We start from the raw sequence: 23,827 nt of genomic DNA, 5'->3' as shown, positions 1-23,827 counted from the left end.
CCGGAGGCCCGTTCGCAACATGAGCAGAAAGCAACCTGCATCTGCGGGTTGCGATTCGCCACTTCTGCGCATGCACGCGATGTCATTTTGTACATCTGCTCATGCGCAAATCAACCTGAAGCAAATGTAACATGAGGTATGACTGTATTCCTTGGAGGTTGGTTCTGTTGTCCCTGTGGATCCGGCCACCTGAGGCAGCCGCCTCACCTTGCCTCATGGGTGGGCCGGCCCTACTTGGAAACGCAGGTACCATAACCTCCTTAATCTGCACCCCCCGCCCTTCCCTCAGAGATAGCGAAGGGGAGACGATAGAAACCCACATACAGTTTAAAAGAGACGGTGATTACAATCAACCAATCATCAGACTTTACTGAAGAAAGAGCCCATAATCCCAACAAAAACCAGGGATGCCATGACAGCAGCCGGTGCAGTTCTGACGGTCAGCCGCAAGGGAGCAAAAGGCGCTAATAAGAGAGCATGCATGGGGAGAATGTGGGGCAACGGCTCTAACATAAAACAATCACATTTTAAATCATACAAGGAGGAGAAACAGTGCTGCAACTTCCACAACTGGTCATTAAAGGGAGCCCCAAGATGGGCAGACAATTTTCCAGGGGGGCGGGGGATGTTGTGTCCCCAAACCATCATGAAATGGGGGCAGAAGGAGGGAAGGAAGTCTAAAACCCAAAGCAAGACCACCTCTGTGTGTTTGGGCCACCTTTCTCAGCAGCCCCTTTCCACATGGGACCTGATTTTCTTCCTTTTGTGAGGGCATAGGGTCAGGGCCTGCCATGGCGTGGCAGAACACAGTATGTCCTGCCCAGAGGCCCCTTCCCTCCGTAAGTGTCCCGAGAGGGGGGGAAAGGGGCCAGCCAGCGTGTCCAGGGGTGCACAAGCCCAGGACGGCATCCGACTTCCTTGAAGGAGACGAGGTCTGCTGGTTCCGCCTCTCCTTCCTGGACTTCTGCCCCGTCTCCTCAAGTCGGCACCGAGGTCGCAGCTCAGCTGATGAGGCGGTAGAAGACCCAGGAGGCGAAGGTTGCCCAGTGGCTGGCCCAGCTCAGCTCAGACCATTTGTGAATGGTGTAGGACATCCCGTAGCCCTGCAGGGTAAGGAGAGAAAGTTCTTACAAATGTAAGCTTAACACAGACAAAGAAGGAGGTGCTGAAAGGGAGGGAGACTCCAGGCAGGCAGGTTTAGCTGCCCCCCCCCATGCATCACAATCTTTCTGCAGCAATCAGTGGGCCCAGCCTATGCCACAGAACGGCATTTATTTTCTTTTTCAAAAAATAGTGTAAGTTGTAAGTAATCCCTCTTCCCCAGAAAAAAAACCTCTCTTCTGGGCTTTAGTGCAGGTTTAAGGTAAAGGTAAAGGTACCCCCCTGCCCGTACGGGCCAGTCTTGACAGACTCTAGGGTTGTGCACCCATCTCACTCAAGAGGCAGGAGGCCAGTGCTGTCCGGAGACACTTCCGGGTCACGTGGCCAGCGTGACATTGCTGCTCTGGCGAGCCACATGGAAACGCCATTTACCTTCCCGCTAGTAAGCGGTCCCTATTTATCTACTTGCACTCGGGAGTGCTTTCGAACTGCTAGGTTGGCAGGCGCTGGGACCGAACAACGGGAGCGCACCCCGCCGCGGGGATTCGAACCGCCGACCTTTCGACTGGTTTAGTGCAGCGCAAACCGTTTTGCCATGCTGAGCGCTGAGCCTAGGGAGCGCTGCAGGGTGCTGCAAATATGATAGAATAAATTGAGCAGAACAGATGGTGAGGCATAGGGCTCCAGACTCTGAGCTTGCATAGGGCAGTGTGGAAATTTGACTCGTCCTGCTTGTTCAATGTTTCTACTATCGCCTTAGTGTTCCTTTTTGATCCCCCCAAAAAGCTCAACAACTTTGGTCTATCTTCTCCTAAAAAAAGCTCAACAGCTCCTGGCAATGATAATGGGTAGATCACAGCCGGTCTTTTTATACTGTGAGTAGACTGCTGTCTCTTGGGAGCTGGATGTACCTGTCCTAAAGTATGCTCAGTAGACACACAAGACGTAACCGGCTGTACTTTTGAATCAATAAGGTATACTATTCATTATATCAAATTGTAGATTCCAATAGAAGTTTCGTAAAGTTCATGAACTGACTAGAGAATGAACTGATCCACAGGGTCTTCTGCTTTTTTCGTTGAACTTTATGAGATCTCTGTTGGAATCTATAATTTGATATAATGAATAGTATCCCTTATTGATTCAAAAGTACAGCCGGTTACGTCTTGTGTGTTTCTTGAGTATGTTTCACGTAACCATAGGTTTGTTGTTGTTGTCCTAAAGTATGGCCACCACAACTGCCCAATGAGTCTGGGCTGTGCTCCTTTTACCTGCTCTTCCACGGAGTCGTCTGCATCCATGTCAAATAACGAGCCGAGGTAGGACAAGTGGAAAATGGCGAGCGCTCCAAAGAGCAGGTTGAGGAGGTAAACCCAAAGACTCTGCAGGAGAAGAAGAAAAAGAGGAGGCTCAGTCCAGGTGCACCCAGCCAGGAATCACTCTGCTATAACCGGCAGGGATGGAACCAAGCGAGGAGTAACAAGCACACTTGGCATGTTCAGCTGCACCCACCCCCATCCTAAAAAGGAACGCAGGAGGCAGAGCAGAAAAGACATCCGCCTGAGACCTGAGGCACCAGGAAGACCATACAGTCATACCTCAGGTTACAGACACTTCGGGTTGTGCGATTTTAGATTGCACACTGCTCCGAACCTGGAAGTACCGGAACGGGTTACTTCCGGGTTTCGGTGCTTGCGTATGTCCAGAAGCACTAAATTGCGCTTTGCGCATGTGCAAAAGGACTGAATCGCAACCTGCGCATGCGCAGATGCGGCGCTGCAAAAGTGCTTCCCGCACAGATCACGTTCACAACCCATGTGTCCACTCGGAAAAACAACCTCTCAAAGGACCTGTTGATGGCATTTTACCATTGTGCTGTGGAGAGTGTATTAACTTATGGTCTCTGTGTGTGGTTTGGGAGCTACACAGTCAGGGAAAAAACTATGCTGTCCAGGGTTGTAAAGACTGCGGAGAGAATAATTGGGTGCACGCTTCCCACCTTGGATCAAATCTATGCTTCCTGGTGCCATAAGAAAGCTGCAGAGATAGCGCAGGATAGTGCGCACCCCAGAAATGATCTCTTTCAGCTTCTGCCTTCTGGAAGAAGGTACAGGGTTATAAAGACCAGGACTAGCCACCTGAGAAACAATTTCTACCCAAATGCGATTTTGGTTTTATATGCAGTGTAAAGAGTCTCTATGGGGGTATATTGTATTTAAAAATGGGATATTTTTAGGGTGGCTAACCAGGTTGGGATAGCTGGGATAGCAGGCTTGTTGGTTTTTGAATGTCTTGTGTAGATTTTTCAATTTTGTTGTTCTGTATGGGACAATGACAATAAAGATTATCCTATCATCACTGTATATATTGAGCTGCCGGACCATTGGTGTGGTGGCATAAAGGGGCGTCTGTAGATCCTCAGAACCCATGGCCCATCTCACCGTGTTGTGGCGATGTGAACACCCTGGAGGGCACCTCTTGGAGAGTATGCAGGCATCAAAGATGACGGCGAGCCTCTTCCGGAGAACTAGGCAGAAAGAAAGCAGTGGTCCCAGTAAGTTAGCGAAAATGTATAGAACTAACTCAAATCTCTGTTGGAAATGTAAGGAAAGAGGGCACCTTTTACCATACATGGTGAAATTGTAAAAAGACAAAGGAATTCTGGGAAATGATATATAATTAATTTTTAAAATCTTTAAAAAATAACTTTTTTGAAAGACCAGGAATTTTAGGTGCAAACATTCCGAAGAATTTCAGAAGACTGTTCATGTACGCGACAACAGCTGCAGGGATATTGCTTGCCCAGCGATGGAAAGAAGACAAGATACTGACAAAGTCGGAATGGAAGATGGAATTTCATGACTATGCAGAGATGGCAAGACTGACAGGGAAAATCAGAAATCAGGAAGATCAAAACTTCAATAAAGAATAGGACAAATATAGATTGTACTTAAAAGAACAGTGTAAACACTTGCACTCTTTGGCAGGCTTTGAATGTTACATAAACTTTGGATATAATGGAGAACTGTAATTTGGATGAACTATATATAATATGCAGTTGATTAAGATACTTAAAGGACCCACGGAGGCGAGGAGGGAAGTCCTAAGATTCGGAAGAATCTTGCTTTATTTTAGATTTTATTGAAAAATGTTAATCGTGATTTATTTTGTAAAACCAATAAAAATTATTGAAAGAAAGAAAGAAGTGGTTGAGAGGCTGTGCTCAAGAGCTGTCTTTGCTGCTTGAAGCCTAAATACTGGTTTTAGGATCGTGGCTTGTTAACTGATTGTGGTTTATTCAAAGCACAGTTTCCTGTATTTGGATTAAACCGATCACTGTGGTTTGTTACATACGGCAAAAGAAAGCTTTGAATGCCATCCCCGCGAGTGCAAAGGAGGGACCAAGGGGAGGAGGGGGCATGCATGTAACAAACCATGACCTGTCTTTATGTCTGAACTGGGCCAATTTCTGGGTCAAGGCTAGATGGAGGTAAAGAACCACCCGAATTTGGTCCCCAACCAAAGGAAAGAGGGAACTCACCGTGTTCAATGTAAGTGATAAACCCCAGGGAGAGCAGCACAGCCGCCAGGTGGAAGCTCAGCCCCTGGGAAGGAAGAGGAAGAGAGACAGTTCTTTAATGGAACAGCAATCTCAGGACAGGGGGTGCGTCTTGCTTGGCATTCTTGAAGAAAACTAACAGCTTTTTAAGGGTCTCCCACTCCCAAGAAGAGGCTTAATGAAGCAAAGGCAAATGGCAGTTCTGGACCCCAATGTAATAGTGCCCACTCCCCTGAAGTCTTGCTGATTGCAAGAAGCTCTTTTTGGGGGGTCTCAGAAGGGAGGATGGGACACAGGTGGCACTGTGGGTTAAACCACAGAGCCTAGGACTTGCTGATCAGAAGCTCGGCAGTTCGAATCCCCGCAACGGGGTGAGCTCCCGTTGCTCAGTCGCTGCTCCTGCCCACCTACCAGTTTGAAAGCACTCCAAAAGTGCAAGTAGATAAATAGGTACCGCTCCAGAGGGAAGGTAAATAGTGTTTCCGTGCATTGCTCTGGTTCTCCAGAAGTGGCTTAGTCATGCTGGCCACATGACCTGGAAGCTGTACGCCGGCTCCCTCGGCCAATAAAGCGAGATGAGCACCACAACCCCAGAGTCGGCCACAACTGGACCTAATGGTCAGGTGCTCCTTTACCTTTAACTTACAAGCGAAGAGCAGAATCTCTTCTGGGCTGGCAAAGTCATGCGGAGTCTCTTTCAGCAGAGATCAGGGAATTCAGGACCATGGGCAGCTGCCAGTGGGCCCTCCCATCTGCAGCTCTCCCTCCTGTTGCAGCTACAGAGTGATGTTGCTTCAGCAAAGAGCTGAGGCCTTAAGGCAGTTGGCAAGACCTATACAGTGGTACCTCGGGTTACAGACGCTTCAGGTTACAGACTCCACTAACGCAGAAATAGTACCTTGGGTTGAGAACTTTGCTTCAGGATGAGAACAGAAATCGTGCTCTGGCGGCACGACAGCAGCAGGAGGCCCCATTAGCTAAAGTAGTGCTTCAGGTTAAGAACAGTTTCAGGTTAAGAATGGATCTCCAGAACAAATTAAGTTCTTAACCCGATGTACCACTGTACTGCAGTTAGCCTTGAGCTCTTGAAGGTCTGCTTCTACAATCGCTGGCTTCTACATGGGGCTGGAGATGACCAGAGATTCATCCTCTGAGCTCAAGGAAGGTAAACAGGCCCTGTCCTTTCAATGGGAGGCCACAGAAGGCCCTCAAGGTTCCTCTCTGAGTGGATCAGCCTGTCTCATAGACATCTGCGTCTTCCTTAGGGCTTGGCAGGGGATCACAATACCTCTTTTCCATATATAGCCCTTAGAGCACCCTGGAGCTGTTACCTGCTGCCATTTCCACCTCTGCCTGGAAGCCATTTGGTGCATATTGGGAAAGAAACAGATGAAGGCCAATAGGTTTGTCCTGAGTAGCCATTAGTGAAAGGGAGGGATGGTCAGGCCAGCCCTGCCTTGCAGCAGGGCAAAGCAACCTACTTTAGACAGCACCCAGAGGCGGGGTGAAACACTGCCAAAATGCCTGGGGACTAGTCCATGTGATTGTGAGCTGCCTTGGCGCCTCTTACAGGTAGAAAGATGGGGCACAAATGCTTGAGATAAACAAATCAGTACATGTATCGTCATGACAGGGTGCGACCAAGGAACGGGAAATAGCGGCTTCTGTAAAGGAATACTCACATGTAGGAGGGCACTAGCTGCATAGGTTACAATGATTGCTGAAAAGGTGCCCAGTTTCAGGGAGTTCTTGAAGACATCTGGAAACAGGCGGAGAAAGTTAGTGATGCGACAGAACGTTCTGATTCCTGCTGGATGCCCTGGCCAGCTTTCCCCCACCTCAACTGAGATGCAGTAAAAGGCATTTACTTCAAGCTACTACCTTTATCTGTTCCAGGCACTCGGCCACTGAGTTTCAAAGTATTTTCTGGAAGCTATCACTCCTCTTCTTCCCACATAGCGCTGGATTGCTGAGAATCTCTCATACCTGGCCAGTTCTAGGGCATGACGCTTCCACAGACTTAAGAATCTGAACAGCCTTGCTGTTTGAGATTAATTTTGAGGGAAAGGAAAATGTGGCTCTTCCCGATCTTGCTGGACTACAACTCCTATCACCCCTGACCACTAGTCATGCTGGCCGAGGCTGATGGGATTTGGAGTCCAACAATATCTGGAGAGTACACGTTCGCTATGTATCTTGTTTCAGCATTCTGTTCCCAGTACTGGCCATCTGGACGCTTTTGGGACGCCTTCCCTTTGACATTTAACCATATCATATGGAAATCAGAGGTAGACTGCCTCCTAACATGGAAGCTCCATTTAGCCATCCTGCCAAGCAGCTTTGGACGGGCTCTTCCTCCACAAATCCGTTCAGACTATTTTAAATCCATCACATTTCATGGTAGATAAACTCCACAGGTTAATCACACCTTGTGTGAAGAAGTACTTCCTTTTGCGTCAGCCCAGAACCTACATAAAAGGGGGTCCTGTACCTCTTGACTAGTGAGAGGCAAAGAGATTTGGATCTGCCGAAATGCCCAGCATTGGATGAAAAGATAACTTAGTCCATTTCAGGGCTCACAGATCTGAAATATTTTCCCCACTCCCCAATCTGCACGTGTGGATCAACCCTACTATATTATCTCAAGTCTACCCCCAGGATTTGTAAATATTTAGAGCAATAGAGAGAGGTGTTCTGGGTATTCTACACCTCCCTCCCCAGTAGTAAGGGGGGGGGTGAAGACAATGGGAGACCCAGGAACCTAACTATGCTGGCAAACATCTTCTGGGGGGGCCACAGGTTCCCCATCCCTGCCGTAAGGGGTCACTGACCTCCCTTCCTCAGGGAGCCATTGTCAGGGGCGAGTCAGACACAGATGCCCAAGGCTGAGGGTCCTCATGCAGCCTGTTTCTAAGGCTCCACATAACTAACACAGCAGGTGTACACATCCTTACAGGAGTTCAGCCAACGGGACATGGGCAGGTTCCAGCTGGTGACAACCTCCACCATGGAACGGGGCAGCTCCACATTCAATGGGCGAGACACTGTCAGATCCCTGGAAGGAGGAGGGAATAAAATCATTATGCAGGCCAGAAATCAGGAAGCATTTTTGTTAGGGATTGTAGCTCAGGACTTGCCAAGGAAAACAAAGAATTTAATTATGTATGCTACAACAGTGGCAAGAGTCTTGATTGCACAAGGGTGGAAGAATGAGGAAATCCCAACGAAAGAACAGTGGCAAGAAAAATGGATGAACTATGCAGAGTTGGCTAAATTGACATACAAATTGCGGGACAACGACAACTGTGACTTTAAGGAAGAATGGGAGCTTTTCACAAATTATCTAAAAAGACAACAAAATGAACTGGACTCCTTGGCAGGTTTTGAATAAACATCCGCAAATTTACTAGGTGAACATATGATAGACAAAATAAAGGTATGTACAATTTTATAATATGCAGAGAGCGATATGTGCAAAGAAATCAGAGAGGGGAGCTGAGTGAAGTATTTGGTGGGAGGGAGAGGGAGGGGAATTAATTGATTAAATGGATTGATAATTTGTTATGTTGAAATTGTTCAATAAAACTTTAAAAAAATAAACACATCTGCAAAAACACAATTATTTACATACTTGCCAAACGAAAACCGCAAAAAAAAAAAAAGGTAAGAAGAAAGAAGAAACAATGTCTTTGGAAATTTGATTGTATTATTCAATAAAGTTATATTTTAAAATCTAAAAAAAATTATAAAAAAAGAAATCAGGAAGGGGGGAATCTTTGGACTCATCAAAAGTCTCCACTGACTTGACAACACGAGGTGATAATCTGAATCATGTCTAGCCAGATGTAAGTCCCACTGAATTCAATGGAGTTTAACTCCCAGGTAAGTGCAGTTCAGATTGCAGACTAAATTCAACTGAGTCTGAATCGAAGCCACTATTATTAATAACTACCCACCCAAAAACAAACCAGGGAGGGGGGAACCTGCCCACATTTAACACATTTGCAAAAACTATTCCAGCAGACTGGGCTATGCATAAAAGTTACTTTAACACCTGTTTTCTGATTTACCTATTTGTGGGATTTAAGGAGGTTACATTTTTAGTACAGTATCCTAGGCACCCCCCCTCTCCCCCCCCCCTTGCAACAACACTCACCATTTCAGGTTGTCTTTCTCCTCCGTGAAGCCAGACCCTGCCAACGTGGCCGTTGTTTCGGACAGGAAACCCACAAAATAGTTGCTGAAGTGGAAGGAGCTAGCGCTCTCGTAAGCCCGAAGCCAGCTATATTGCAACAGCAAGACACAAGGATGTAAGAACAGTCCAGCAGGATCAGGACAAAGGCCTCTCTGTCCTCACAGTGGCCAACCAGATGCCTATGAGAAGCCTCCAAGAAACAGGTGATTCCCAGAAACAGGTGTTCACAGGCATACTGCCTCTGACAGCGGAACACAGCCTTATTCCCAACCATGAATTGGTTTAATCCTTTTCTAAAGCTATCTAATTCCATGGTGCTGTATGAAGAAGTGCTCTCTTTATTTTATTTAGATAGGCGGAACAATTAAAACGCCAAGAAGTAAAAACCAGGTAATAATACAAGGAATGGAGAAAAAAAACCCACATTGGAACTACAATTAGTATCCTGGATACTATGGAACAGCACTGCAGGGCCGCAAAGAACACAGCACTGCATTTTTCACTCCATAAGACGCACCTGACCATAAGACGCACCTAGTTTTTAGAGGAGGAAAAGGGGAAAGCCCCGTTTTTTTGAGGATCAGCTCAAAGTTGTTGAGCTAGTTTGCAAAGGGGAAAAATCCTGTTTTTATGGGGTTCAACTCACAGTTCTGCAGCTTCTTTAGGAAAGGAAAGGGAGCCATTTCTACAGTTTCCAGACAGATAATCTAATCAGCCAGTCACTTGTCGCTGGGGAAACAAACAGCCTCCGTCTACAGAACATTCAAAAATAGAGGCCTGGGCAAGAGGCTGGGGCCAGAAAGGGAGCCAGCGATCGACCACACATTCGCTCCATAAGACGCACAGACATTTCCCCTTACTTTTCAGGAGGAAAAAAGTGTCTCTTATGGAGCGAAAAATACGGTATATATAGGGTATACAGTCAAACCTCGATTCTCGAACGGCTCTGTTTTGGAATGTTTTGGCTCCCAAACGCTGAAAATGTGGAAGTAAAATGCTCCGGTTTCAAAAGTTTTTGGGAAGCTGAACGTCTGATGTGGCTTTCGCTGAGTGCAGGAAACTCTTGCAACCAATTGGAAGCCGTGCTTCGGTTGTCAAACATTTCGGAAGCAGACTGGGCTTCTGGAACGGATTCCATTCAACAACCAAGGTCTGACTGTACTTGTCTTTGTAGGTGGTCACAGTCCCAAATAAAATGCCTCTCAAAGCTGGGTTTTGAGAGAGGAGGTCCGACTTAGCTATCCATACAACCAATAAACACCAGAAGAGGCCACCAGGTCCTTACACCAGCAAATCTGACACACTTTGCCCAGCAACCCTCCAAAGCAAAGGGAGAATGAGAACTCCAAGGAGGGGTGATTTCTAGCCTAATAGCCACTTTAAAAAAAATAAAAAGAGGCTAAGTTCTTCATAGTTCACCTGTTTCATACTTGATGAAAAGACAGAGTCAGAGCTGGGTCTGAGAAAATAAGCTGCAGAAACAAACACCAAGATTTCCTGAAAAACGCAGGTCCAAAAAACTGCCACTATTAGGCACAATTACCATCTGTGGTAGTCCATGCCCAAAATGCAACAACCCCACCAGCACTGCATGGGCAGATTTCGGTTTACTCTTTCCATTGTAACAGGTGCACTGTATCATCAGAGCCCCACCTGAAGCACCAGTTCTTTAACTTTGCCTCATTGGACTCTCAACTCTCCCTCATCAATATTTCTGCCCAGATCTGCCTACCTCTCTCAGACTAGATGCTGTTCCTCCTTCTTCCGATAGAAATCCTTTGCACAATAAAGAAACCACCCCTTTCAAGTTTCCAGACAAGCCCATACAAATGTGCTCATAAAAGGTGAGCATTCTGAGCGGGCCTTACGTTCTAAGGACAAGTGCACTAAAAGATTGAATTTGCACCATTTGAAAACCGCTCACCAGAGTGCCAATGAGCTTCAGGCAAGGCTGCTCATTCGTTGCCCTCTAACTGATCCAAAACATAGAAGAAACTCTTGGCTGCCCAATGACCAAAGTGACCATTCTCAAAAGTAGATTGAAAACGAGGGTGTTCTCCAAATGGAGTAAGAGGAGAGGGTGTTGGAGCCAAGACTTTGACGGAGCCCCTCCAGATTTTGAATGTTGTTCTGTAAAATGGGTTTTCTATCAACTGCAGCCTCTCCAGGGTGAGCTTCAGAAAGGGAGCTGATGGATCAGCTATGCCACCTTTGAAGATCAGGTGTATATCCACTCCTTATATAATCGAGGGCGAGCAATGGGGGTTGACGACATAAGATTGGCGGTATAGATGCCCCCCCCCCCCCCAGGGCCAGACCATAAGAAATGTTTCATAATAAGGGCAGTAATGCAGTGTGAGGTGGCAGTAAAAAATGGGGACAGTTAAACTATATACGAAACGAAAACCCCCCACCAGGGTAAACATAAACCAGGACATTAAAAGAATATAAAGAGAGGGCCTTGATGGATATCACTCGGTGGCTCTGCTCTCTTTCTTAGCTCCTGGGGGGGGGCGGGCTGTTGCAGTCCAAAGGTTCTTGCTTTTAGAGCGCTCCTTCTGCTCTTCCCAGGGCAAGGAAAACAGACATGCACAAACATACTGTTTTATCGTGTTCTTTATCCCAGCTGTTGTCAGCTGGGATCAGATCCTTGCAGCCCTTCTGAGACTTCCAGGTGTACTTTAGAAAGTAGCACACCTGCATCTCTTAGAGTAGGTGCAGTATAGAACTTATATTTATGCCAGAAAGCCAGCTTGAAAGGGAAGCCCCCTACCACTTAATACTCACCCCCTTTTGCAGCAGTAATGGGTCTAAAACCCGGTTACCCCCTTAACTTTAATCTTGAAAAATCAGAATTGTGCTCTCCCCATATTTCATCATGTGAACATTTATGCACACCTTCAAGTACTGCTCCTTTAACTTTAGAATCATAGCACTAAGTCCTGTGTTTGGCTGCCCTCCAGCCTGATAAACCTGTTCAATGTCTAGAGAAGTCACTTCGACTGGTAATTTCAAGTCAGTGAGCCAAAGACACTGGTCCACCCCTGCCCTCTGAGAAGATCCTGGGATCTGTACCCTATGTACTACTGCTCCTCCAGACGTAACTGCAAATCTCAAGCCACAATTTTTCGTTTCTCCATTTTTCTTAGGTGACAGGTGCTCATGCCAAAGATCTCCCTAGCAGTTTTAGTAACCCCAGACAATTATTCTTGATTCACAGAGAATTTCTGGTTAGTAGAGACAAGAGCTACATGCAGGTCAGCAGATAACTCTTAGCATCACAGTTCTGATCCCTCCGACGGCGTTAACTCTGCAAAATGGGGATTTGAAGCCTTTGTCGGCTCCATGCCAATTGCATTCCCTCTATGAGCCAACCATCCTGGAATAATACTAGTTTGGCATAACTGCCACTTGATGCGTTAAAGGAGCTCTCAGGGGCAGAGCATAAAATAGCTAGACAACCATCTTGCTTGGCATGAAGACACGCCACATCAATCCTGAATCTTCCAACATTCAGCTTCCCTGGCTCGGAGCTCCCATATTATGGGAGAGGAAGCAAAACGTTTCCCAGTCCACTTTCTCCCCACTGTCCCTGAAGTTCTACACCTCTACCCTGTCCTGCTGACTTACTCACCTTTTCTCTAAACAACCCCCCCCCCCAATGTTGTAACCTCCCTTCCCTACAGGAGCTGCTCCAACCCCTTGATTATTTTGCTTGCCTGCCTTAGAAGCCAGTGAACCTCTGCAAACCCCCACGGTGGGTAAGAGAAGAAAAGATGCCCCCATGAAGACTCACCTCACCATGGTGCTCCTGGCAGAAACAAGGAGGGAAAGAACATGGCAGGAGCGAAAAACAGAGAGGAAAGAATAAAGATATCAGTAGATATTGGGGCATTGAGACTGAACCACAGAACTATAAAAAAGCCACAGAGAGCCATGGCTGGCAGTGCCGATATGCTGAAGATTTCAGTTGTATTTTGGACAGTGTTGGTTTGCATTGAACAAAGCCAGGCCTGTGGGTATTGTATTATATGACAGTGTGCAAGTGCAGAAATTTCATTAACAGCTCTTTCATTAACATCTGCATGACAAACTTGTCAAACAGAAGGCACTTTCTTTCTCTGTGCCAGGAAAAGACAGGAGCCCTGGCTTGAAAACATAATACAGTGGTACCTCGGGTTACATACGCTTCAGGTTACAGATTCCGCTAACCCAGAAATAGTACCTCGGGTTAAGAACTTTGCTTCAGGATGAGAACAGAAATCGCACTGTGGCAGTACGGCAGCAGCGGGAGGCCCCATTAATTAAAGTGGTGCTTCAGGTTAAGAACAGTTCTAGGTTAAGAACAGACCTCCGGAACGAATTAAGTACGTAACCAGAGGTACCACTGTACTTGCCTCACGGGATCAGAACAAGCTTCCTTTTCTCACTGTGGCCTCCTAGACACTTCTTAGGAGCTCACAAAGAACAGCATAAAGGCAGGGGTGTGGCGTGGGGGTGCCAGAGGGACTAGGGCCCCGGTCGTGGATTTTTGAGGGCATGGGAAGCAGGTGCCCCCAGTGCAGCGGGGCGCTCCTCTCTCGTCGGTGGTGGAACCAACCCTCAGGGAGAGGAGCACTGGGCTGGGCCTCACTGGGGGCACTGGCATGGGGGGCACCTGGTTCATGCCCGCCCGGGGCACCGTGAAGTCACGCAACGCTGCTGCATAAAGCTGGTGGCCACACGCTGTTGTTTGATGCCAGGATTTGGTACTTTAAAGCCAGGCTGCCTTTACAGACGGAGGGTCCTCCATTGAGCTAGACTGTGATTAAGGTTCTGGCACGAGTGCAGACTAGGCCTCACTGCACAGAAAGAAGTGGAGTGCTCAAGGCATGGAATAAGTCACTACACAAGACTCGGGGAAAGAAAGCCAAGCCTTACTTCAGAGTCACCAGGTGACACAGACCTAAGCAGGGCGAATTGGTGAAGACCACAGAAATGTCAAGCAAAGCAGCCACAGGTAGCACTGACTAGACAAGGACAGCAGACACACCAGACACAGGCCACAAGGCAAGACACAGCGAGCACAATGGAAATGAGGCCAAGGAAGATATGTTGGTTGCTGGGCCTCACAGAGAAAAAAACAAACCGTGTCTGGAACATGGCGAACAGACTGAGGGAGCCATGACCCCACGGTGCCTCCCGTCAAGAGACAGAACAAATGGGTTGCCACTGATGGAAGCCACAAAAGACACGTGAAGGTTAAGAATGCAGCTGTGCAATGAGTGAGATGATGCAGCCCGGCAGCCAGAGAGATGCGCTGGGGGGGTGTTACCTGCTTCTGCGCTTCCTGTGGCAAGTAGCGTGATCCCAACAGAGAGAGGACCGGGAGGGAGAGGGTAGAGGAAAGGAAGCAAAAGAACGCAGAAGAGAAAGAGAAAACAAATGAGCTCATCAGGCTTTAGGACATTCCAAATAATACAGTGGTACCCCGCAAGACGAATGCCTCGGAAGACGAAAAACCCGCTAGACGAAAGGGTTTTTCGTTTTCTGAGGTGCGTCGCAAGACGGATTTTTCTAAGGGCTTGCTTCGCTAGACAAAACAGCCCTGCCTCTCCTGTCATGGCGACGGTCGCACGCTCGCTTCCCCGCTCCTCCGGCTCCCTCCCATCTTCCGGCTGACCTTCCGACCTTCCGGCTGCCTTGTGCCGCTGCCCACCGCCCTCGCGTGCTCCCCTCAGGAGCCGTTGCCGCCAGCAGCCAGTGTTGCAGCCGGAGTCACGCTCCTGAGCCCCGCCGCCCTCCAGCAGCCGCGTCGCGCGGTGTCCACAAGGCGCGGGTGAGTCCGAGGTACCAGCTGCGGCAGCTGCCCTGCTTCTCCCCACCCCTCCCCGCCGTGGTGCTTCGCAAGACGAAAAATCTCGCTCTACAAAAAAACTCGCAGAACAAATTAATTTCGTCTTGCAAGGCACCACTGTATTTAAAATACCTGCCCTTGAATGCTCTATTTAACTATGTGGCAGGGAAAGGTTTGATAAAGAGCTGCTTCTCCCAGTATGAATGGAAAAGACCATGACTGCTGAAATTCTTCTCCCTGGCCCAGCAGCCACTGAATTCAAGGAAGTGCAACTGTTAAATGCCTCAATATCCCTGGGATCCTCTCTTTGTTCACGGTACCAATGCAAAATTTTAATACAGAAGAACTGGAAAGGGCAACTGGAACGAGAGGATCTACAACAGAGCTTCACAGACAAAACATACCAAAAACCAGCCACTTAGCTCAGTAACTAACTGGTAGCCACTTTTGATAGGCTCTTCCTTCACAGATTTGTTCAAACCACTTTTGGCCCACCGCATTTCATGGCAGAGAAACTCCATAGTTGATTGTGCCTTGTGTGAAGAAGTACCGTACTTTTCCATTATAAGACGCCCCCTATTTTGAGGGACTCAAGTTTAAGAAAATGAGGGGAGATGACACAGAGTTGTTGAGGGTTTTTTTTGCAAAGGATTACCCAGGGTTGTTGAGCTCACCTGCACGCATCGCTAAATCCGCCTCCCATCTGCCCCATCACTGGCAGAAGCTGCCAATCGCCCACCCAACTGCCAAAGCATCAGCCAATCAACACCACCCATTGACACAGCAACCAATAGCACGCACAATAGCCGCTGACAGCCGCAGCAGCAAACAATCAAACATCCACCCTATGATGACCACCACTTTTTAGCCTGATTTTAAAAGAGGAAAAACATAGTCTTATACACGGAAAAGTACGGTACTGTTTCTGCAGCGTCAGTCTTAAAAGCGGGTTCCTGCAGCAACATTGGGAGGGACACAGGTTCCTCACCCCCACAGCAAAGGGCCACAGCACCCTTATCTGCTACGGTTATTCCAAGGCCCCATAACTATCTCAAGGTGAAGATACCAGGCACATATCGGAGCCCCAGCATGGGGAGTCTGTGTGGCTCTCCAGAGGTTGTGAAACACAGCTCCTATCATCCTCAACCACTGGCCTCCTGGGAGCTGATGTCATCCAACAACTAGACCAGAGCTTCCCAAACTTTTCATGTTTGTGACACACTTTTGAGATATGCATCGTTCTGCGACACAGTAATTTGGTTTTACTAGCAAACCGGAGGTTAAACTAACCCTTTTCCAGCCCTTGGAGGAGCGTGGGGAGTGTTTGTGTGACACACCTACACACTTCAGCAGACACACTAATGTGTCGCGACTTACAGTTTGGAAAGCTCTCAACTAGAGGGCCACAGGTTCATTACTTCTGTCCTACATGCCAAATGGCTTGTGGATGTGAAAGCAATTCTCTCAGGGCCTTAAAGGAGGAGGCTGGAAGCCCTTCTGAACTGTATAGCCAGCAGCAGAATGGCTGCTGGTCAGTGTTTATAGTAGCTCATCCTGTACAAAACATATCCCCCTCTGTCCCCTAGGTGCTAAACAGAATTACAGATGGAAGATAAATGCCATATTTTGGCCCACCAAGCCCAGAGATCATAACGTTGGGCAGGCCTGAGCTGGAAGCTGAAGTTGTAGAACAGGGGATGAAATACTGTTACATCATGAGAACTTGTATTTTGAGAAGCCTCCACAGCAGGAAACATATTAATTAGTCCCCATGTTAATTAACCTAACCCTGGGTCAACGAATCCAGAATAGCTTCACCCACAAACACCCACAGAAAGGGGTAGAACACTCAGCCTGTTCCTTATGTTTAGCCACTCTGATTCCAGTCACAAGGTGGCAAAAGAGTGTTAAGGGGCAGCTAACCTGCATTAAATGACCTGATATATATGGTCAAGGACCATATCCCATATACCCTATTTCACCTTCCTCCTCCCCCCTCCAGTATTCGCAAGAGAGCTTTTTGGTTTTTTTAAGAGCTTAAAGTAAGTGCAATACACCTCTCTGAATGATTCAGAGGCATAGAGGAAGAGAGGAACTCAGGCAATAAAGTGCACTTGCCTTTGAAAACATCCAGGAATTAAAAATATACTAGGGCCCACCATTTTATGAGAGCCCTGCTCTACAGCACACTTCCCATCAGGGTTAATCTGGCCTGTGAGGGGACCAAAATCTCCATTAGCTCACTGGCTGGATTCCCTAACAAACCCAATGGGCCAGCTGTAGGGAGCCTGGGGATGAGGTCAGAGCATCTCTTTGGAGCAACCAACTTACTTCCTGAGTAGCTTGTAGCTGTAGAGGGGTATCAAGTAAGAGAAGAGATAGGGGGCCACACAAGTGGACATGATGAGGCACACAAGGCAGAGGAAGAAGCTCAGGCAGACCTTCTGGAGCCAAGAGAAGCTCTGCAGGAGAGGAAAGAGAGAGAAAGACAAAATACCATCACAGGCGTGTGACTTTCACACTGTTTTCACATCTTTAGTATGAATAGAAATGAGAGACCCTTTTCATGTCAACTCATCAGATATAAGACTGGTGTTTGTTGTTGTTGTTGTTGTTGTTGTTGTTGTTGTTAATATACTGCCCTATACCCAGAGAACTCAAGGCGGTCACAGAACAAAATCAAAACGTGTTTGATCAAGCGATACAGACCCTCCAAGTGTTCCTATTTTCCAGGAACAGTCACAGATTTACAAAAGCCATCCCAGATTCTGATTTGATCCCAGAATGTCCTGATTTTCCTTAGTACATCCTTATTTTCACCGGAGAAATGTTGGAGGGTATGGAGTTATCCAACCCCCAAGCCATCTGAAGGCAGCCCTGTATAGGGAAGTCTTTTTAATTTTTTAAAAAATGTTTTTATTTATGTTGGAGAAGGGACGTGGGTGGCGCTGTGGGTTAAACCACAGAGCCTAGGGCTTGCCGATCAGAAGGTCGGTGGTTCGAATCCCCGCGACGAGGTGAGCTCCCGTTGCTCGGTCCCTGCTCCTGCCAACCTAGCAGTTTGAAATCACGTCAAAGTGCAAGTAGATAAATAGGTACCTCTCTGGCGGGAAGGTAAATGGCATTTCTGTGCACTGCTCTGGTTCGCCAGAAGTGGCTTAGTCATGCTGGCCACATGACCTGGAAACTGTACCCTTGGCCAATAAAGCAAGATGAGCGCCGCAACCCCAGAGTCGGCCACGACTGGACCTAATGGTCAGGGGTCCCTTTACTGTTACCTTTATTTATGTTGGAAGCCACCTAGAGCGGCTGGGGCAACCCAGTCAGATGGGCAGGGAATAATAATAATAATAATAACGGAATAGAATGCTTGGGTAGGATGGATGTGGGTTTCCAGTATTCAAATATGATGCCCTTTTACTGAACCCCCAACTAACCAGGCCCTGTTCCCCATGATGTGCCAGGAATAAATACACGATATGGAGCTCACCATTTTCCTGCTTTCCACGGCCTGCTGGTAGGTGCGGAAGCGGAACCAGGGTCCAAAGATGACAGTCCCAATGAAGTAGATATATCCCATGAACTCTACTGGGGAGGGGATGGCTGGCACCTCGCCCCGGTCCAGATCAAAGCCCAGCGACACAGCCTTCATTGCCACAATCATCTGGGCACCTGGTGGGAGGGAGCAGACAGACACGCAATAGAGATTCAGTGCTTCAGTGCTTGCCGGTAACCTATGGACCTCATTGCCCAAGAGGTGACATGACTTTTGAAAAAGTATCAGGCAAATGGAGAGAAGATATTCCCAAGTCTATGGTGGCTGAATGGGACCGCCAAATAGAGGGAAATATAATTCCTTTTAATGGAAAATTCAGGTGCTGAGTGCCAAGAGGATTGTAGACAAAACAGAGCCACTGAGAAACAAGGAGCCAAACTCAAGAGTCGAAGAAGTACTATATTTCAAAACCCTAAAGAGAACCCACCTCTCTGCTAAAAAAACCCCAAACCCAATGAGAACCAAGCATGTAGTGACAGGTAGAAAAGATAAATGAAACACATAGGGAGATGAGATGCTCTGCCTGGAGGAAACACCTGGTTTATCCCACCCCCCATCTAACCTTCAAAAAAGAACCAGCTTCCCTTTGAGACCCAGTCAAGGCCAAATCCCAGAAGCCCTGGCTGCCTCACAGTCCCATCGGTTCCATTCCCACTTCCCAAAGCCAGGCACAGAATATGGGTGTCCTCCTTGCTCAGAGCACCCTATTATCTGTTCCCTGCAGAGTGATAAGTACGAACGCTGCACTTGGAGCAAACTTTAAGTTTTTGGTAAGGAAGCACATTCCACAAACACATGCGCGCCCATGCACACACACACACACACACACACACACTGACTAGCCCCAGCAAGCTCCAACGTCTTATCCTACGATCCCCCAAGGCTTGATCAGGGCCTAGAAAGAGAAGATCCACAAAACACTCACCTCTCATCTTATGCCAGCTCACAGTGTCCACCATGTGCATTTCCCTGCAAAAAGGAAGGGCGGGGGAAGAAGCGGAGAAGGTCAAAGATGGGAAATGGTTATGATCCCTCAGGTGGCGCAATGGGTCAGTATGTCTGGCTGTGAAGCAGAAGGCTGGTGGTTCGAGCCCACCCAGGGACGGCTGAGGGCTGGATTCCTGCATTGTACAGGGTTGGACTAGATCGGGGGTCAGCAAACTTTTTCAGCAGGGGGCCGGTCCACCGTCCCTCAGACCTTGTGGGGGGCCGGACTATATTTTGGAAAAAAATATGAACCAATTCCTATGCCCCACAAATAACCCAGAGATGCATTTTAAATAAGAGCACACATTCTACTTATGTAAAAACACCAGGCAGGCCCCTCATATAACCCAGAGATGCATTTTAAATAAAAGGAGAGATTCTACTAGTGTAAAAACACGCTGATTCCCGAACCATCTGCAGGCTGGATTTAAAAGGCAATTGGGCCGGATCCGGCCCCCGAGCCTTAGTTTGCCTACCCATGGACTAGATGACCCTGAGGAGTCCCTTCCAATTCTTTTAATATGTATATTAAGTAGTGGTTTCTCCTATCGCCAAGCTGCCAACTTTGCTCCACAGTTGTCTAGATATTCTTAACTTCTGCTACACTCTGCTTCCCATGAACTACTCTCTTCATCCAGTCAACCGCTTAGGACTATAGCAACCTGTGAGCAGCCCTCCCTCCCTGCTCCCCGCCTGCACTCACCCCATGAGCAAGTAGATGAGGATAGTGATGGAGAGGAGGACGCCGCGCTGGGTTGAGTGGCGACACAGGAACAGCACCAGGTAGCACAGGAGGCTGAGGAGGACGACCCAGACCATCTGCAGCTGGAAGAAGTGGTAGAGGGCATAGAAGCCGCTGGCGACTGTGCTCAGGTGCTTGACGTAGGATGGCAGAGCTGCAAGGAGAAGGCCAGAGAGGAAAATGGAGGTCGGTGGAGAGAGGGTCAGGGGACATAGGAAGCTGCCCACGGCCCCATCTGCACTATACATTTAAAGCAGTATCATAGCACTTCAACAGTCATGGCTTCCCCCAAAGCACTGTGGGAAATGCAGCTTGTTACAAGGTGCAGAATGTTGTCAGGAGACCCCGATTACCCTCCTAGAGCTACAATTTCCAGAGTGGTCTTTTAAATATATATATATATATATATATATATATATATATATATGCTTTCGTAGATTTTCACGGGTACAGGAATGCAGGTTTTGGTGTCCTCGGGTGTCTTCCCGTGTAAAAGTTGGGGTGTCTAGGCGACGTTTCGACGAGGTCTCACTCGTGAGACCTCGTCGAAACGTCGCCTAGACACCCCAACTTTTACACGGGAAGACACCCGAGGACACCAAAACCTGCATATATATATATATATATATAATGTATATATGTATATATATATATATATATATTCATTTTTCTTTTTCATTCATTACATACATCTCAAAGTCTTAACATTTTCTGGTTTGTTTCTCTTTTCACCCACTTTGCTACTTCCTAACAGAAAAAGTTATTAATAACATAACATCAAACATAAAAACAAAAGTAAATACACCATAATATTTCTCTATCTTCTAGACATTTTCTAATACTAATAGTGTGTATGTTTATTTAAATCCTGCCATTAAGTCTACCGACTTTCTTTGTTTCTGCAAGTATAATATAAATGGTTCCCATTCTTTTTCAAAGTTGCTGTTGTCTTTTTCTCTTAGTCCGTCCGTCATTTTTGCCAATTCTGCACAGTTCACCAACTTCTCTTGCCACTGTTCTTTAGTTGATATTTCTCCAGTCTTCCAATTTTGTGCAATCAACATTCTTGCTGCTGTAGCGGCATCCATAAATAAAGTCCTCTTTTCTTTCGGTATGTCTTGGCCTAAAATACCTAGTAAGAAGGCTTCTGGGTTTTTTTTTACAAATGTTATTTTCAACGTTTTCTTAAATTCATTATAAAAAGGTAAAAGCCTATTGGGAAATGATATATAATGAATTCCAGAGTGGTCTTAACAGTCAATCCCTATTCCCTGGGAACGCTGGGAATTGTAGCTCCGTGAGGGGAAAAGGCGCCACCTAACAACACTCAGCACCCTTAACAATCTACTGCTCTCAGGATGCTTTGAGGGAAGCCATGACTATTTAAAGTGGTTTGAAATGGATGGTTCGGAAGGGGCACGGACTGTTTTGTCTATCTGGCCCAGTATCGCCCACTGACATGGACAGCAGCTCTCCACAGTCTCAGGCCTTCCACATCACCAATCCCTGCTCCTTTCAAGTGGGGATTTGAATTTGGAACCTTCTGTGTGCAAATCAGGTGCTCCATCACTGAGCTATGTCCTCTCCCTCCCGATCCCTCCTCCAGACTCCCCAGCTGTGTATTTACCTTGGAAGAGAAAGAAGACACTCAATACAAAAAAGGGAGGTGTGAGGAGGTTGATGAAACAAGTAAATGAAAGGTAAAGATATGGAAATATGGGAGGTGTTTTTTTTTTTAATGTTTCTATTTTTCTAGTTGTTTTGATGTATTGTTTTTTGTTTTTGTTTTTTGATGTATTGATTGTCAAATTTTGTATTGTTTCCTTTTTTTTGGTTTCTTTTCTGTAAGTATTAAATTTCTAATAAATATTATTTTTTTTAAAAAAAAAAGAGAAAGAAGACACTCAAGAGTCCCCTCCTGGGTCATTTTACGCTACATATGAAACAGCAGTTGTAAGAAGGGTAGGAGCTGTAATTAGCGGGTGAAAGAAAGCTGGGGCTTGCATTAGGACCTGGTAGGCAAAAGCCATTTCGAAAGGGGAACGCTGAAAACAGCAGGTCCACTACAAATAAAGGGAAACGCTTGAGCTTTGGGTGGAGGGAATGATGCTTCGGCTTCTCTCTCCCTGAGCATCACTCCCATCTGCCTGGAACTCTGCCCTCCATTTAATCTCTGCTGTTGCTTCCGGTCCAGGGATGTAGCTTAGCCATGACATTCAGACTGAGAGAGAGCCGCGGTTGTTGCAGCAGGAGGAAAATGAGGCACCGTGTCTGTGCCTAAATCCCCAGCAGGTGACCAATGGGATGCCATCCAGATGTTTTGGGTTACAAGTCCTAACACCCTCGACTGTTGCCATTAATAATAATAATAAATTTTATTTATACCCCACCCTCCTCAGCCAAGACTGGGCTCAGGGCAGCTAACACCAGGTAAAAACAATTGATTAAAATACAACTTAAAAACAAGATTAAGTACAACATTAAAATGCAGCCTCATTTCAGTAGAAACTCAAATCAAAAACTTTTTGGGGATGAAAACATCAAATCTTCACCAAGGCCAACTATCCAGACTGGTCCTACGTGGGCCAGAAAAAAGCCAGGGAAGTCCCCAAATAGGAGTTCCATCACAGAAGGAGAAAGGAAAAAGGAAAGAGGGGGAGGGGATCAAGTTGATTCCAAGCCAAAGGCCAGGCGGAACAACTCTGTCTTACAGGCCCTGCGGAAAGAAATCAGATCCTACAGGGCCCTGGTCTCATGAGGCAGAGCGTTCCACCAGGCCGGAGCCAGTGTTGAAAAGGCCCTGGCTCTGGTTGAGGCTAATCTGACTTCCTTAGGGCCCGGGACCACTAGGGTGTTGCTATTTATGGACCTTAAGGTCCACCGCGGGGCATACCGGGAGAGGCGATCCCGTAAGTACGAGGGTCCTAGGCAACTGGGATTGATGGGAAGTGAAGTCTGGAAAGCATGACCTTGGTCAGATCTGGTTTAGGCATGTATGGTTCACCCAAAATTAAATGGTAACAACAGCATTTCTTAGTTCATCATAACAATATCTTAAATGATGGAGCACTTCGTCCTGAGCATTTTGGTGTAAGAATGCTTTGGCTGCAAACAGGAGTAGGGAACTAGGATCTCCCCAACTCCCATCAGCCTCAGCTAGCATGGCCAGGAATGATGGGAGTTGTAGTCCAACAGCATCTGCAGGGCCACGTGTCCCCCAATTACTGTCAAATCTAGTGAGGGGGGAGGCATGGAATCCCAAGACTCATTCTCATAACACCAAACCATGGTTTGGCATTACTTCTGAACAGTCTTCTTTCCACTGGGACGCAGCTGTGATGCAACTGTGCAAAGCAAGAGAGCTGTGGGAAGGTGGATTTAGATGCAGATCGTGAGTGAAAGCAGTATGGGGTTGTAACGGCAGAGTTCCTTATGGGTCTGATGAATGCCCTGGAGGACTGCGTGCCTAAGATTGTCTGCACTTACCCAATCTCCAGAGGAGACGGCACACGAGGCACAAGAGCAGGAGTGTCCAGACCTGCTCAAAGCCTTGCTGAGCAGTAGGCAACACGCAGCCGCTCAGGAGCTGCTGGTAGAACTCTTCCCGGGTGAATGTGGCCATGGCCGCAGCCTGGAAGAAGCAGGAGACAAAGGGATGTCAAGACGGGTAGCTGAGAAATCCCCTCCCCATAGCTAGCTCTAGCACATGTGCCTGTCTCCAGAGGCAAGGACTGGTGGGATTTCCAGGATCCATGCCAGCATGCGCTGATTTGGGTACTCAGGTTGTATAGAGTTGCAGAACATGCACACCTGCATTTTACTTTAAGCCTCCACCACTCCCTCTGAACACA

At 47.2% G+C, this 23,827-nt stretch overlaps 1 protein-coding gene across 3 annotated transcripts in view; it reads right to left on the bottom strand.

The window, feature by feature from the left end:
* Nucleotides 1-343: 343 nt before the first annotated feature.
* The window catches only part of PORCN (porcupine O-acyltransferase), a 28,150-nt gene continuing 4,666 nt past the window's right edge, over nucleotides 344-23,827 (bottom strand). For 2 of the 3 annotated variants that reach the window (XM_083420279.1, XM_083420278.1), the window contains exons 2-13: nucleotides 23,463-23,607; nucleotides 19,938-20,130; nucleotides 19,173-19,216; nucleotides 18,182-18,363; nucleotides 17,023-17,153; nucleotides 8,817-8,942; nucleotides 7,615-7,715; nucleotides 6,343-6,419; nucleotides 4,643-4,706; nucleotides 3,543-3,628; nucleotides 2,373-2,483; nucleotides 344-1,103 (exon numbers count right to left, since the gene is read on the bottom strand). In XM_083420279.1, coding sequence (XP_083276405.1) covers nucleotides 1,002-1,103; nucleotides 2,373-2,483; nucleotides 3,543-3,628; nucleotides 4,643-4,706; nucleotides 6,343-6,419; nucleotides 7,615-7,715; nucleotides 8,817-8,942; nucleotides 17,023-17,153; nucleotides 18,182-18,363; nucleotides 19,173-19,216; nucleotides 19,938-20,130; nucleotides 23,463-23,607 — 1,362 coding nt within the window. In that variant the 3' untranslated portion in view covers nucleotides 344-1,001. Of the gene's footprint in view, nucleotides 1,104-2,372; nucleotides 2,484-3,542; nucleotides 3,629-4,642; nucleotides 4,707-6,342; nucleotides 6,420-7,614; nucleotides 7,716-8,816; nucleotides 8,943-12,651; nucleotides 12,667-14,169; nucleotides 14,185-17,022; nucleotides 17,154-18,181; nucleotides 18,364-19,172; nucleotides 19,217-19,937; nucleotides 20,131-23,462; nucleotides 23,608-23,827 lie in introns of all 3 variants that reach the window. The other variant, XM_083420280.1, reaches the window with a different exon arrangement.

The sequence above is a fragment of the Podarcis tiliguerta genome (assembly GCF_965153285.1).
Source record: "Podarcis tiliguerta genome assembly, chromosome: 17".
In the NCBI taxonomy this organism is placed as follows: domain Eukaryota; kingdom Metazoa; phylum Chordata; class Lepidosauria; order Squamata; family Lacertidae; genus Podarcis; species Podarcis tiliguerta.
Note: the sequence above shows the minus strand (reverse complement) of the source record. Positions and strands in the feature narration are given on the sequence as shown.